At 38.9% G+C, this 16588-nt stretch overlaps 1 protein-coding gene across 3 annotated transcripts in view; it reads left to right on the top strand.

Moving 5' to 3' along the window:
• Positions 1 to 16588, top strand: part of FMN1 (formin 1) — a 467756-nt gene that overhangs the window by 265394 nt on the left and 185774 nt on the right. For all 3 annotated transcript variants that reach the window (XM_070378266.1, XM_070378268.1, XM_070378267.1), the window contains one exon: positions 6256 to 6343. In XM_070378266.1, the coding sequence (XP_070234367.1) occupies positions 6256 to 6343 (88 nt within the window). The remainder of the gene's footprint in view (positions 1 to 6255; positions 6344 to 16588) is intronic.

Raw genomic sequence — 16588 nt, 5'->3', positions numbered from 1 at the left:
TAAAATACTTAGGAATATATCTACCTAAAGAAACCAAAGACCTATATATAGAAAACTATAAAACACTGGTGAAAGAAATCAAAGAGGACACTAATAGATGGAGAAATATACCATGTTCATGGATTGGAAGAATCAATATAGTGAAAATGAGTATACTACCCAAAGCAATTTATAGATTCAATGCAATCCCTATCAAGCTACCAACGGTGGTATTCACAGAGCTAGAACAAATAATTTCACAATTTGTATGGAAATACAAAAAACCTCGAATAGCCAAAGCTATCTTGAGAAAGAAGAATGGAACTGGAGGAATCAACCTGCCTGACTTCAGGCTCTATTACAAAGCCACAGTTATCAAGACAGTATGGTACTGGCACAAAGACAGAAATATTGATCAATGGAACAAAATAGAAAGCCCAGAGATAAATCCACGCACATATGGACACCTTATCTTTGACAAAGGAGGCAAGAATATACAATGGATTAAAGACAACCTCTTTAACAAGTGGTGCTGGGAAAACTGGTTAACCACTTGTAAAAGAATGAAACTAGAACACTTTCTAACACCATACACAAAAATAAACTCAAAATGGATTAAAGATCTCAATGTAAGACCAGAAACTATAAAACTCCTAGAGGAGAACATAGGCAAAACACTCTCCAACATACATCACAGCAGGATCCTCTATGACCCACCTCCCAGAATATTGGAAATAAAAGCAAAAATAAACAAATGGGACCTAATTAAACTTAAAAGCTTCTGCACAACAAAGGAAACTATTAGCAAGGTGAAAAGGCAGCCTTTAGAATGGGAGAAAATAATAGCAAATGAAGCAACTGACAAACAACTAATCTCAAAAATATACAAGCAACTCCTACAGCTCAACTCCAGAAAAATAAATGACCCAATCAAAAAATGGGCCAAAGAACTAAATAGACATTTCTCCAAAGAAGACATACAGATGGCTAACAAACACATGAAAAGATGCTCAACATCACTCATTATCAGAGAAATGCAAATCAAAACCACTATGAGGTACCATTTCAAGCCAGTCAGAATGGCTGCAATCCATAAGTCTACAAGCAATAAATGCTGGAGAGGGTGTGGAGAGAAGAAAACCTTTTATTTTCAATTATGGTCTTTCAAACAATAATTTCAAAGACCAATTATGGTTTTTCAAGGTCTTTCAAACCTTTCCAATTATGAAAATGAAAGAAATGAAGAGGGCTTAGAGCATATATCCATTCTATGTCCACCTTGTTCCTACCAGTTCAGCTGGTTTTGAGAAACATGGTATTATTCCACAATTGAAGAGAGACTACATGGAAACATATACAGGTCCATTTTTAAAGCTCTAGTTAGAGATAGACAAAGAATTTGACACAAATAAGGAAGAGAATACAAATGCTCTGACTTGTGCACTGCTGACTCCCTTTTTAGGAAGTAGCAATGCATTTCAGGAAATTTAATTTTTTAGTCCAGCTAGCTGAAAGTAACAGACACTTTTCTTCCAAACACCTACTGTGCCCAGTTAATAGAATTGCAGGAGTAGTAACATTGTTTCCACAGGTCAGCCTGGTTGAATAATGAAGTGGGAATGAATTTGCTTGCTTCTGTTTATTTAAAAAAATTATATTTTATATTGGAATATAGTTAATTTACAGTGTCTTGTCGATTTCAGGTATACAGCAAAGTGATTCCATTATACATATACCCATTCTTGTTCAGACTCTCTCCCATGTAGGTTATTATAGAATATTAAGTAGAGTTCCCAGTGCTACATAGTAGGTCCTTATTGGTTATCTGTTTTACATATAGTATGCATATGCTAATCCCAACTCCTAATTTATCCTTCCCTACATCTTTCTCCTTTGGAAACCGTAAGTTTGTTTCTGACACCTGTGAGTCTGATTCTGTTGTGTAAATAAATTTATATCTTTTTTTTAGATTGCACATATAAGTGATGTATGATACTCTTCTTTCTCTGTCTTACTTAGTATGGTAATCTCTAGGTCCATCCATGTTGCTGAAAATGGCATTATTTCACTTTTTTATGGCTGAGTAATATTCCATTGTATATATGCACTATATCTTCTTAAACTGATCATCTGTTTATGGGCACTTGGATTGTTTCTGTATCTTGGCAATTGTAAATAGTGATGCAATGAACATTGGGGTGCATGTATCTTTTCAAGTTAGAGTTTTGTCTTTTCCTGATATAAGTCCAGAGATGGGATTACAGGATCATATAGTAACTGTTTTTTGTTTTTTTATTTAAAGAACTTTCACACCATTCTCCATCGTGGCGGTACCAATTTACATTCCCTTCAGCAGTATAGGAGGGTTCCCTTTTTTCCATGCCCTCTCCAGCATTTATTGTTTGTAGACTTTTTGATGGTAGTTGCTTGTTTTTTATCCTATGACAGAATCTCAGTTTCAATTTCAATCCTTCCCTCTCTGTTCTCTTGTGGTTGTTCTCTTGTCTTTTTTTAATTAACTATTAGAAAACCTTGAATTTGAACCTTGTTTTTCCTGTAGGAAGACCGTGTTATCCAGGGTTTTCAGAACCCTAACTGGATAGCATGGTGAATATTTGTCTGAAGACATGTTTTACAACCAAATTGTCCTCTTGTCTTACATTTGATTCCTGTGCCTGTCTCCTTGACATTGATGTGTATGCCATAACCAAGGTTGTATCTCAGTCACTATCTTGGACTTTTAAGGGTAAATCCAGTCCTTTCTCAAAGCTTTTCTTCCTTTGAATTTGCTTTGCAGATAGTTTTATTTGCCTTTTTAGTTCTTCTCAGCAGTATTAAATCATTAAGCTTTACAAAATGTATAAGATCAAGGACGTGATCTGTCTTGGTCACCTCTGCATCCTCCAAATCCAAAGCAGTGCCAGGCACATAACAGGTGCATGGCAGATGTTTGTTAATAAATGAATACATGCCTGAATATATACACAAAACTTTGGATTTTCTTAATTTTGTGTTGGACTTTAATGATGGTTTCACTTTAAATTTGTGTCCTCTAAGAAAAAGCCAGAAATTTCATTTTTAAAGAAGATGTTTGATTATATATAATCTCTTCTTCCTTTGCTTTTATATAAAAAAATTAATGAAAATACCAAGTATCTTCTTTATTTCTTAAAAACTGAAATTCTGTATCCTCCAAGAATCTTTCTCTAAGGCTAATGTTGAAATGATTAAACACATTAAGCTGATCATCAGTTTTTACTTTTATCTTGATGAAAGCTTAATGTTTACAGTACTTTTGGCCTAACAGTATATATAACAGTAGCCATGCTGAGCAGGGGATGATAAGGGGCTGGCAGTAATTGACTCAGTATTGATTGATAGATAGGTAGACAGTAGTCTTGGTTGGAACAAACTAATGTTATCCCTTATTGTTCAACCAGCAAGCAACTCAGCTAGTTAGTACCAGTGTAAATGTAGATGTTTATTACTATTTAATCTTATCTTCACTATGTTTTTGGTAAGTTTATATGCTCATAGGTGGGAGAGGAAGCATAGATTTTTAGTTTATATTTCACCCAACAAAATGCATTAAAGACATAAGATTTGATGATGTTTTAGGTGATTTCATATTGATTTTTGTTGCCCTGCTACAGGAAAGAAAAAGAAATTTTTTTCCCTTAGTGGTCACTGTGTGATATGTTCTTTGGAGCTGATTTGATTTACTAGATTTAGAGAGAAATGAAACTATAATGAGCTCTCCATGGAACATTCATAGAGGGTTGAAATAATTGTCAGTGAGGTATTTAGAGTTTCTAAAAAGATTATAGAAGTTTTTATATACATATATAATATTACTGTTATAAAAGAGTACTTCTAAACAACTTCAAACTAAAGTTGTATGTACAAAGTATTATTAATCATAGCACAACCACAGAGCAACCTAACCCTCTTGAATAGAAAAATTTTATTTAAATAATATCTACATCAGGAACTATTTTAGGTGCTTTATGTATGTTATGTCATTTAATTTCTAGAATAAATACACACACTCAGTACAGTGAAGCCTACTCGTGATGAAAAGTTGAATTCCTAGAATTTAAGTCACTTTTCCAAGGTCGTATGACTGGTCAACAGTGGAGTCCAGATCACAGTGATCTTTCCCCTGAGCCACTCAGTGGATGGTCTGCAACCAAGGAGGTTGGAGGCCATGAAGTGACTTACAAAGTCCCACATGGTAACAGGCCAGTGATAAGTGGCAAAGTTAGATTAAAAACTTGCATGTGTGGTGCAGTTACAACTTGAAGTGTGTTTGAATAAAAAAGATAGCAGTAAATTAAATATTATAGAGGTTTGCATGCTTGTATTAGATTGGTGGAATTTGGGGTGGTATTTTTCCTTTATTTTCTAGATATCTTTCAAATTAAAGTTTTTTTTAATTTATTTATTTTAATTGGAGGCTAATTACTTTACAGTATTGTAGTGGTTTGTGCCATACATTGAAATGAAACAGCCATGTATGTACATGTGTCCCCATCCTGAACCCCTCTCCCACCCTCCCCATCCCATCCCTCAGGATCATCCCAGTGCACCAGCCCTGAGCACCCTGTCTCATGCATCGAACCTGGACTGGCGATCTAGTTCACATATGATAAAATACATGTTTCAATGCTATTCTCTCAAATCATCCCACCCTTGCCTTCTCCCACAGTGCCCAAAAGTCTGTTCTTTACATCTGTGTCTCTTTTGCTGTCTCTCATATAGGGTCATTGTTACCATCTTTCTAAATTCCATATATATGTGTTAATATACTGTATTGGTGTTTTTCTTTCTGACTTACTTTGTATAATATGCTCCAGTTTCATCCACCTCATTAGAACTGATTCAAATGCATTCTTTTTAATAGCTGAGTAATATTCCACTGTGTATATGTACCACAGCTTTCTTATCCATTTCTGCCAAGGGACATCTAGGTTGCTTCCACGTCCTGGCTATTGTAAACAGTGCTGCAATGAACATTGGGGTTCACATGTCTCTTTCAGTTCTGGTTTCCTTGGTGTGTATGCCCAGCAGTGGGATTGCTGGGTCGTATGGCAGTTCTATTTCCAGTTTTTTAAGGAATCTCCATACTGTTCTCCATAGTGGCTGTACTAGTTTGCATTCCCACCAACAGTGTAAGAGGGTTCCCTTTTCTCCACACCCTCTCCAGCATTCATTGTTTGTAGACTTTTTGATAGCAGCCATTCTGACTGTGTGAGATGGTACCTCATTGTGGTTTTGATTTGCATTTCTCTGATAATGAGTGATGTTGAGCATCTTTTCATGTGTTTGTTAGCCATCTGTATGTCTTCTTTGGAGAAATGTCTGTTTAGTTCTTTGGCGCATTTTTTTATTGGGTTGTTTATTTTTCTGGAATTGAGCTGCAGGAGCTGCTTGTATATTTTTGAGATTAATTCTTTGTCAATTGCTTCATTTGCTATTATTTTCTCCCATTCTGAAGGCTGTCTTTTCACCTTGCTTATAGTTTCCTTCGTTGTGCAAAAGCTTTTAAGTTTACTTAGGTCCCATTTGTTTATTTTTGCTTTTATTTCCATTACTCTGGGAGGTGGGTCATAGAGGATCCTGCTGTGATTTATGTCAGAGAGTGTTTTGCCTATGTTTTCTTTTAGGAGTTTTTTGGTTTCTGGTCTTACATTTAGATCTTTAATCCATTTTGAGTTTATTTTTGTGTATGATGTTAGAAAGTGTTCTAGTTTCATTCTTTTACAAGTGGTTAACCAATTTTCCCAGCACCACTTGTTAAAGAGGTTATTTCTCCATTGTATATTCTTGTCTCCTTTGTCAAAGATAAGGTATCCATGGGTGCGTGGGTTTATCTCTGGGCTCTCTATGTTGCTCCATTGATCTATATTTCTGTCTTTGTGCCAGTACCATACTGTCTTAATTACTGTAGCTTTGTAGTATAGTCTGAAGTCGGGCAGGTTGATTCCTCCAGTTCCATTCTTTCTCAAGATTGCTTTGGCTATTCGAGGTTTTTTGTATTTCCACACAAATTGTGAAATTATTTGTTCTAGTTCTCTGAAAAATACCATTGGTAGCTTGATGGGGATTGCATTGAATCTATAGATTGCTTTGTCAAATTAAAGTTTTAAAATGCAGTAACTGTAGCATCAGTTCAGTTAGCCAATCAGGGTATCTAAAGCTATGAATGTTTTTGTTATGCTTCTGAAAGATTGCCTGGTCATTTAGGCTTATATTGATTTTTTTTTTTAATTCTAGATCATCAAGTTATTGGATGGAAAACGATCTCAAACTGTGGGAATCTTGATCTCTAGTTTGCATTTAGAAATGAAGGATATCCAGCAGGGTAAGTCTTATCCATACTTTTTTCCCCTGACTTTAAAACTTTTCAGCTTTTATGGTGAGAAATGTCAAACATATACAAAAATAGAATGGCCACAGTGAATACTAAATATCCAGTACCTAGAGGCAAAATCATTAACTCATTAACTAGATTGTTTCATCTAAAACACTCCATCTACTAGATTATTATGAAGCAAATCTCAGATATTTTACAATTCCTCCCTTAAAAATGGCAATATACCATGAAATATACCATGAAAGATAAGGATACTTTAAGCATAATTCTAGTGCCATTCAGTTCAGTTCAGTTGCTCAGTTGTGTCTGACTCTTTGCGACCCCATGAATTGCAGCATGCCAGGCCTCCCTGTCCATCACCAACTTGAGGAGTTCACTCAAACTCACATCCATCAAGTCAGTGATGCCATCCAGCCATCTCATCCTCTGTCATCCCCTTCTCCTCCTGCCCTCAATCTTTCCCAGCATCAGGGTCTTTTGAAATGAATCAGCTCTTTGCATCAGGTGGTTAAAGTATTGGAGTTTCAGCTTCAACATCAGTCCTTCCAAGGAACACCCAAGACCGATCTCCTTTAGGATGGACTGGTTGGATCTCCTTGCAGTCCAACGGACTCTCAAAAGTCTTCTCCAACACCACAGTTCAAAAGCATCAATTCTTCGGCCCTCAGCTTTCTTCACAGACCAACTCTCACATCCATACATGACTGCAATTTATCATGCATTTAAAGTCATTTGCAATAATTTCCTAATGTCATCAAATATATAATTCTAATATCACTGATTGTAAATTTATCCATTCTTGTATAATTAGTTCAAATGAGGAATCATACAGATTTCATGCATTGCCTTGAATGTGTCCATCTCTTAGGTTTCTTTTTATCTAGAGGTTTCTATCCTCTATTTTTTTTTTCTTTGCAGTTATTGTTTTTGCAAAGAACCCAGATCACTCGTCCTGTGAAATTTCCTACATTTTAAGTTTTGATGATTGCATTGCCATGTTTTTATTTATTATGTTCTTCTGTCTCCTGTGATTCTTGCAAACTTTTACTTTGATCTAGAAAGTTAATCTCAGTGGAGAAAAAATAGTTCATAGATGCTACTGTATATTCTATCGAGAAGTACATAATATTCTGTAATATTACATAATATTCTCTTTATTCTCTTAAGTACGTAATATTCTCTTTATGATGTTTGTGGGCACTAGTGATCTTTGCCTAGGTTCGTTACTTCATTTGAAGTTTGCCCAATAATGATCTCCTAGTCCTCTCATTGGAGAAGGCAATGGCACCCCACTCCAGTACTCTTGCCTGGAAAATCCCATGGATGGAGGAGCCTGGTAGGCTGCAGTCCATGGGGTCGCTAGGAGTCAGACACGACTGAGCGACTTCACTTTCACTTTTCACTTTGGTGCATTGGAGAAGGAAATGGCAACCCACTCCAGTGTTCTTGCCTGGAGAATCCCAGGGATGGGGGAGCCTGGTTGGCTGCCGTCTCTGGGGTCGCACAGAGTCGGGCACAACTGAAGTGACATTTCTTCTTCATTAGCAGGAATGCCTCTACAGAGAAACACTCTCCATTTTCATACATTTAGTTATGTCATTGTTTCTTCATCCCCTGCTTGTTTTTTCTTCAACTTGGTTATCTTTGGCTCAGTTTGAAAGACATTGAAAGCAAGGACATTTTACTTTTATATCTATTTTTAGGCCCTGGGAAAGTAAACCCAAAATCTTCCAACATTTTTAAAATCTGTGTCTTACGTGAAGATGTTCTGCTCCTTTCTCAGCCATCATTTAAATGTAGATCTTCATTTTGACATATCACTGATAATATTTTCTAAGTGGTAATACAATCTCTCATAGATGGCTTCAGGAAATCTAGGTTCAGTGTAACCATGGAGACACTCTTAAGTCACACTTCTCTTCAGGTTTTAGTTGACAATGTCTTCAAGTTATCTCCAGGACACAGCAGAAGGACCCCACATGTCCCCCCTGGAGGTCCTAAACTGCAAAGCACTTAAGAAACTTGCATATATTATTTTTCCTCTGAAATAAGCTTTGTTAAAGGCTTGAAATTTTGCTTTATTGCAAACATTTAAAATTCCACATAAAACTAAACATATACTGAATCAGATGACAGTTGCAGAATATTCAAATAAACTTGTCTTTACTATTTTAGCTTAGTAGTAGAACTGAATACATAAGTGTGAAATATTAAACCTCAAAACAGCGTTGCAGTAGTTGGTTTGAGATTGGAGCAGAGGGTGGCTGGAAAGGTCCACTGTCAAAATTAGAAAAGGATACGTCAGTGGCTTTAGGTATTAGATCCTCTAGGATGGAATTTCTGAAATTCACACAGAAAACTGTGATACTAAGGCAAATGAAAAAAATAAAAGAAAACAAATATTGGCAGGTTAGTTTATAATCTTTTGTCAAGGAGACTCCCTTTTTTGATGCAGTCATTGAAATTAGAAAGGAATTTTTCAGATATAGTGGCAGAGTCTTATCCTAAACCACAGTGCTCGTTCTAAGCCTGGTGAAAATCAAGCATGCTTGGTTTCATTACCATAACAAGTAGCACTATGGATATTAGTCTTTATCCATAGTGTCAGTGTCAACGGCACTTGATTCATTTCTCTTTAGGCTTGTTCGGTTGTAGTGTACATCAGATTGCCGTATGGATAAGACTCATTCCAACAGTGTGCTATTCCAGTTATCAACTCAGGACTGTAAACCTTCATCCCTTGGCACTCTAACATTGAATGAATGTTGAATGTTCATGGTGAGTTGAATAAGAGATTAGTTCACCCAGACCTTTTTCAACAGTCTACCCTGGATAGGAACGTGCTCTCATGAAGTAGACATGAACTTAAATTTTAGCGTTGGAAATGTTGGTTGTAGCATCACAGACTTTAGGACTCATGGGCACCATTTTAGTTCTTTCTCTTGCTTCAAGCATCTCTGTTATCCACCAGAGTTGGATCCTAAGTTCTAAAAAACGATTATCTCCACTTCATGTTTTCATTTAGTAATACATTCCAGATGAATCTAACAGTATAACTCTCGCTTAATTTCTTTTTAGAAGCATTTGACTGACACTGGCATCTGAAGGTCACTTAGGAGCCTGAGCTGTGTCGGTTACATTTCATTCGGAATCCATGTCTGGTCATGAATGGAATGCACTTGGCCTTGTGTTCTTATCCTGATGAAAGGACTCCTTGTGCTGACCTTGACCTAAAACATTTGTTTTAATGTGAGAGAAGTAGCTGTCATGAGATCTGATTGGAACAGACCAGCTGGCAGGCAGGCAGGGTCACACAGCATGTTAACCGTGGTGAAGTGACCACAGCTAAGAGACTGTTCTTCAGTCTTTCAGTCATATATTCAGCTTTGTCAGTGTACAGAGGTAGGTACAGTAACTTGCGCTTCATGCAGACTCATAAGAAGCTGATGAATAAACCAGAAAGCTAGTATATCCACTCAGAGGACAATAGAGAATTTTCCTTCAGCATGACAAAAATGTTTATAATATCTATTCACTGTTACTTCCACCTCACTTATCTCTACTTGGCATTAGATATTTGCTTATGCCATTGCTCCTCTTGCTGAGATAACAGCTTGGTCACCTTAATAATAGTTCTGGCTGTTTCAGCCCACCGTTACCTCTCACAGAGGTAATGGATAATCCAGTTTTTACTTGTTCAACTCTTAAAAGCAACCTTACTTTCTTCATTTGTAAAGTGGGCCCTTCTGTGTTGTCTGTTTGATACTGCCTATAGTGTATATTGAAGAAGTAGAATTTGGGGGCTCAGTACCTCCAGGTCTGTTAACTGATAGCAAGTAACAGAGCCAGTGTATGGTCCTTTATCACATGTAGCATTACTTTCCTTAGAATTTCTCTGGTAATTAAGCATTGTTTACCATGAACTGGGCTAGTTTATCGTATATAGAAGTCATTCAATAAAGAATCTTTTAAATTTTAATTTGGTTTCAAAGAATAGAGTAAACCTTAGACTAGATGGCATCAGAATGTCATAAATTTCATTCTAGTGCATTTGGACAAAACTTCTGCCTGCCTGCCTACCTCCTCCCTTCCTCTTTCCCTCTCTCCCTCAATAAGCATGTACTGAATGCCAGCTCTGTTTCAGACACCGTGACTACCACAACACATAACATCCTGAATTTCACATTCTCAAGAGTTCACAGGATGGTGGGAGAGATGTACAGAGTATCCTAAGATCACAGAATAAAGATACCTGTGAAACAACGAGAGATCAATGTACCGGCTCCTCCTGTAAAACTTAAGATGAGTCTTAGAGGATGAAATGGTGGTGGTCATCACACAGAGAAGGAGCTTTTCCAGCTGATGAAAGGAGGCATGTGAAAAGGAGGCAAATCTAGAGTCTACAAGTTGAATGTGAATGTGGGTGGTTTCAGAACAAAGTACTCAAGGGCAAGTAGTATCCAGACCAGGAAGGATCCTGACTGTCATCAGATGAAATTCAAATATTATCCTATCAGTAACACGGAGACAGAAGTTAAAAGGGGCAGTGCTGTGATCTCATTTTGAGTGCAGAAATACTTCTCCAATCACAGAAGACTGGCTTCCAAGCCCTTTCATGCTCTGGCGGCAGACCTATCTTCTCCTGTACTCGACTGTGCTCACTTCTCTCTCACTGTTCTCCAGCGTCAGTGGTCCTCTGATTCCTTAACAGGCCAAGTTCTCTCCTTCCTCCGTGTCTTTGAAGGCACAGTATGTACCTTCTGTTTGAAATGCTTTTCCAGCCCCATTCAATAGCACACTCTTTTTCTTTGCTCCTAAGTCGCTTCAGTCATGTCTGACTCTTTGTGATCCTATGGACCGTAGCCCACCAGGCTCCTTTGTCCACGGGATTCTCCAGGCAAGAATACTGGAGTGGGTTACCATTTCGTAGGGTTCAGCTAAACATCTCAAAGAGGTCTTCCCAGATCCTCCTCCCTAATTTAAGTCACTCTAAGTTAATTCTCTTATTTTCTACTCAGCACTTAATATTTTCTTTGTTCATATACTTCTGACTTACATCCGTCATCAGAAGATAAACTGCAAGAGGGATAATGCTCACTGATGTGTCCCTCACACCTTGTTGTACCTGGCGATGAGGTGAGGATCATCAAGGGTCTGTTGAATGAATAAACAGAAATAGTCAGGTGGGTGACTAGATCTAGGCTTCTCAGGTGGCGCCTGTAAAGAACCTGCCTGCCAAGGCAGAAGACATAAGAGGTGCGGGTTCGATCCCTGGTTTGGGAAGATCCCCTGGAGGAGGAAATGGCAACCCACTCCAGTACTCTTGCCTGGAGAATCCCATGGACAGAGGAGCCTGGTGGGCTACAGTCCATGGGGTTGCAAAGAGTCAGACATGACTGAAGCAACTTAGCATGTGTGCATGGCTAGATCTGATAGAAAGGGATTGTGATTGTTGACATAATAAATGGCAGAGGCCAGAACTAAGGCTGTGTCTGTGGAAATGTAGAGGGGACCATGTACAAGGGATGTCTGAAGAGCAGATTGTTATGGTTAGCCCCATGAGATTCGTATGATGATGGAGAAGTTTGGGGTTGCTGGTTTCAACAAGAATGGGAATAATGGTGCCAAAAGCATAAAATGAAAGTAGAGGGGGGAAAGCGTGGGTAGAAGCTGAAAGGTCAGTTCTGTTTTGCATGATTTGAGTTGGAGATGACTGGTGACATTTCAGCTGAAGTGTTCGAGAACGTCTGAGAATTCTAGCTTGATACTAAGGAAATAGGGCTAGATTAGAGAGCGAACATCCCCACAAAGATAGCCACCCGTGTGTGTTTCTCTCCACCCCAGGCGGTGTGCAGGATCTCATAGGGGAAACCTAAGTCTCTGTTCTGACTGAAGTTTAAAGCACTGCGTGACTAAAGGCGAGACCTTGGTTGTGGAGGAAGAATGGCTTGAGGACACTGACCATAACACCACATCACTTGTATTTGGTCCAGGAGATATCCTGAACAAGTGATTTACTCCTTGCTGATTTTCCATCTACTTAACTAGGGTGACTTATATTTAAAAACATTTGGCATCCTTGGCTACAGTGACTTCCTAAATGATTGCAAATTAGTGTTTTCATTCCATGTTGGTGATTTCCTCTTATTCTTTTCCCCAGGGGAGATGGAAAATTGCTGTTGACTATTCTTGATATAAACCTCCATATGCATTGCAACAGATTAGGTGCCAGAAACCTCCTGGCATCCATTTGGAATTTCCCGTACACTCTCAGAATTCATATTTATAATATTTAATCTAACATCAAAATAAAACATTTTTCACTTTAGTTCTAACTAGTCCAGAATCTCAGTTTAGAGTTCAGTTGTATCAAAGACCATCTTCCTGTTTAGGAATCTCGAATCAAAATGTAAGTTAGTTGTATACCCAGAGTCTAAAACTCAGATCTGAGAATGCTGACTGGACTTTGCTCCTTTTTGCCTAATAATTTATAGAAATCTCTGTCAAGGTTTATGCCAGTTGTCTAAAACATAATGAATTTCCAGGCATCTGAAATTCACTGTGAATTGTCTTGGGCTTTCCTGTTGTTCAGTCAGTTGTGTCCAACTCTTTAATCCCCGTGGACAGCAGCATGTCAGCCTTGCCTGTCCTTCACCACCTATTTGCTCAAACTCATGTCCATTGAGTTGGTGATGCCATCTAACCATCTTCATCTTCTATCGTCCCATTCTCCTCCTCCCTTCAGTCTTTCCCATCATCAGGGTCTTTTCCAATAAGTTGGCTCTTCTCATCAGGTAGCTAAATTACTGGAGCTTCAGCTTCAGCATCAGTCCTTCCAATGAATATTCAGGGTTGATTTCCTTTAGGATTGACTGGTTTGATCTCCTTGCTTTCCAAGGGTCTTTCAAGAGTCTTCACCACAGTTAGAAACCATCAGTTCTTCAGCGCTCAGCCTTCTTTATGGTCCAACTCTCACATCTGTGCATGACTACTGGAAAAACTGTAGCTTTAACTATACAGACCTTTGTCAGCAAAGGGATGCCTCTGCTTTTTAATACACTGTCTAGGTTTTTCATAGCTTCTTTTCCGAGGAGCAAGCATCTTTTAGTTTCATGGCTGCAGTCACTGTCTGCAGGGCCTTCCTGAGGAACATTCTAATTCTGGTCTGGAAGACCTATACTCAAAAGGCAAAATTTTTATTGTGCACCTCTGCCAGTAAAAATTTTAGAGCATGCTTCTCAAGACATGTTTTTAAGAACTGGTACATCATGTAAATGTGCAACAGAACTAATATTCACATCATAAAATGAATGCAACGATATAAATTAAATTGAGATTAATATTTTTAAATGTGTTACTGATTTTGATAGCTTTAAATTCTCAACAGCTAGTATCTCACAGCTCAGTATATACATAAAATGAAGTTTATTATTAAAAATAGTGGATTTAAACCCACATTTCAAACAGTCTCTTGATAAATTCTACTATAATGTATGGAGGTCAGCATCTTGGCAGATCTAATTCAACTGTCCCCGTTTCTAATTCATTCCACGATTGATGAAGAACTTATACTAGCAGTCAAGCCTGTGCTCTGCCATTTTTCTTATTGTTGATGGATTATCTTCAGTCTGGGGTTTCTCTTCAGGAATCTTTTGAAGCCAACTGGTTTATTTTGTCGAGTTTAGTTAAAACTAGATTTTAGAATCAGAAAATGTTATTTAATACCCCCCCCCAACACCGCTGCCACTGCTACCAAATCACAGTACATTGGAAGTAAAGGAACAAGTGAGGAAGCCACGTGTGAGTTTACCCACCGATGGTGACAGGTAGTCATGACCTACTGACGTACCAAAGGGAGGCATCAGAGTCAATCAGCTTATTAAGCATGGGCAGAGCTCAGTTTGGGCATGAATATAAATAGTAGCTCTAATGCTACTGTATATCCTTTCCCAGCTCTCGTTTCTTCCTGCTGAGTCTAAGACACCTGAGCAGCAGGGTCCCACCCACCTCTCTCTGAACCCCTGAGCATTCTTCCCCTCTCGGAGCTGGGTCCAGAAAGCCAAGGGTGGCATTTCTTTTGTCCTTTACCTTCAGGCAACCGGCTGAGACCATCCAATCTGCCTGGAATGTAATTTTGGCTTAAAAGAACCGGAACCAAAGGAAGAACAGAAGCAGCTTAACCCAGACTGTTTCTCATTCCACTGCCCTAGAGAATGGAGGGGATGAAGCAGCGGAAGTTGTGTGAATTCTATGCTTGTGCCCCTCTTTGAGGTTTGAACCCTGGACAATTTTAATTGCACCTATAAAAGGCACCTTGTGACCGAGTACATGCCTCAACTTAGACAAGAATTGGGATTTTTGCTTGATCAGGTTGAGTGACTTGGAGCTTTGGGGACAGACTAGATGTGTCCCTTTCGGGATGCTTATTTCTGTCACCTGCTAGCTGGCTCCTGTTTACACTGTGTCATTTACTCTTGCCTCCTGTCTCCAACAAAGCTTGAATAAAGGTCTGTGCCAACTTACATGATACACCAGCAAGTGTTTGGCAATGTAGATAGTATCATAAAATATATTCCCTTGACAGTTGCTATTCTTTATGTGTCTGGGGAAACTTTTGTTTGTGTTTCTTCATTTTTTGTGCCTTCGCTTCCCTTTTTAGTCAGTTCTGGCATGCAGTATGAAATTGCAATTAGTAATATCGTTTTAAGTAAACTGGATTTTATATTACTGTTGATTTCTTCTTAGATTTTCTTTTCTACTAAGATAATGCCTTTTCAAGTTCTGGGTCTCCTTTTGTTTTTTAGACATTCTTTTTTGCTATGATTGGGAACCACAATACTGATTATTGTCAGTAACTGTGAATAATTAACAAAGTTTGATTGTCTTATGACATATATTAAGATAGCATATTTGAGGGGTTTCTCTGGTGGTCCAGTGGTTAATTCTCCACCTTCCAATGCAGGGGGCTCGAGTTCAGTCTGTGGTTGGGGAACTAAGGGCCCACATGCCCATGGGGTGTGGCCACAAATTTTAAAAAAGGACCATAGAAATGAATTAAGTATTAGCAATAATTAAATAATGCTGGCATTATGGATGTGTATAATACACAAATGACATTTTTGTGGCCTGGGTATCTATGGTTCCTACTGGGAGACTGCTGATTGATGTATAAAATATGTGATGCCATTCAGAGGCAAAGGTTTCTGTGTAGACTTTTAATAGGTAGTTGGTTAGCACTTTTGTGTGTGTGTGTGGTGAGAATTTTGAGAAGTGAACATGTTAGTTGCTCAGTTGTGTCTGACTCTTTGTGACCCCTTGGACTGAACCTCACCAGGCTCCTCTGTCCCAAGAATTCTCCAGGCAAAAAATACTGGAGTGCCTAGTCATTCCCTTCTCCAAGGGATCTTCCAACCCAGGCATCAAACTCAGGTCTCCTTTGCTGCTAAGTCGCTTCAGTCACGTCTGACTCTGTGTGACCCCATGGACAGCAGCCTACTAGGCTCCTCTGTCCGTGGGATTCTCCAGGCAAGAATACTGGAGTGGGTTGCCATTTCCTCCTCCCAGGTCTCCTTTCGGTGGAGTGATTATTTCTAGACTGACACTTACAAAGGATAAAAGAAGTACAATCATGGTCCAGTCAATTTGGTTATGGAACTGAGCTTGGGAAACCATTCTTCATGCCTTAGTTTCATTGCCTGTAAAACTCAGGGCAACAGTAGAATCTTCCTTGTATGAATAAATGTAAAATGGTTAGAACAATGCCTTGCACACAGCAAGTTCCAATAAAAGCCAGCTACTAATTAACTATTCATCCCCAGTACTGCCTGTCTGCTTTCCCCACCCTCTGGTGGAGTGCACAGAGATGCCTTTAAGCTGCTAAATAATTGCTGCCCTCAGCATTTGCTCTGGATATGTGCGTGGAATAAGGCTTGGCCTATACCTGTGTCTGCACAGGTGGGCCTGGTGCCATCGGAGGAGAAGCACGGTGTCAGTAGGGAAAGGTTATAGGAGTGTTCTGGCCATTGTGAAGAGACCTGGCTACTGAGCTTTCCGTGGGGCAGGCTCTGCAGCTCTTGTTCTGGCCCCTGTGTGGTTCTTTGACACTTGTCTCTGCCTGGCCCCCTTCTTTTCACCTCTTGCCCAGTTTTGTCACAAGCTTGGTCTTCATTCTCAGTGATGGCCTCATAGAGAGGTGAGACTGTGGGGAAATAGTCCTGCTTTCCCTTTCTTCAG

Source organism: Bos mutus, chromosome 10 (genome assembly GCF_027580195.1).
Source record: "Bos mutus isolate GX-2022 chromosome 10, NWIPB_WYAK_1.1, whole genome shotgun sequence".
Lineage (NCBI taxonomy): Eukaryota > Metazoa > Chordata > Mammalia > Artiodactyla > Bovidae > Bos > Bos mutus.
Note: the sequence above shows the minus strand (reverse complement) of the source record. Positions and strands in the feature narration are given on the sequence as shown.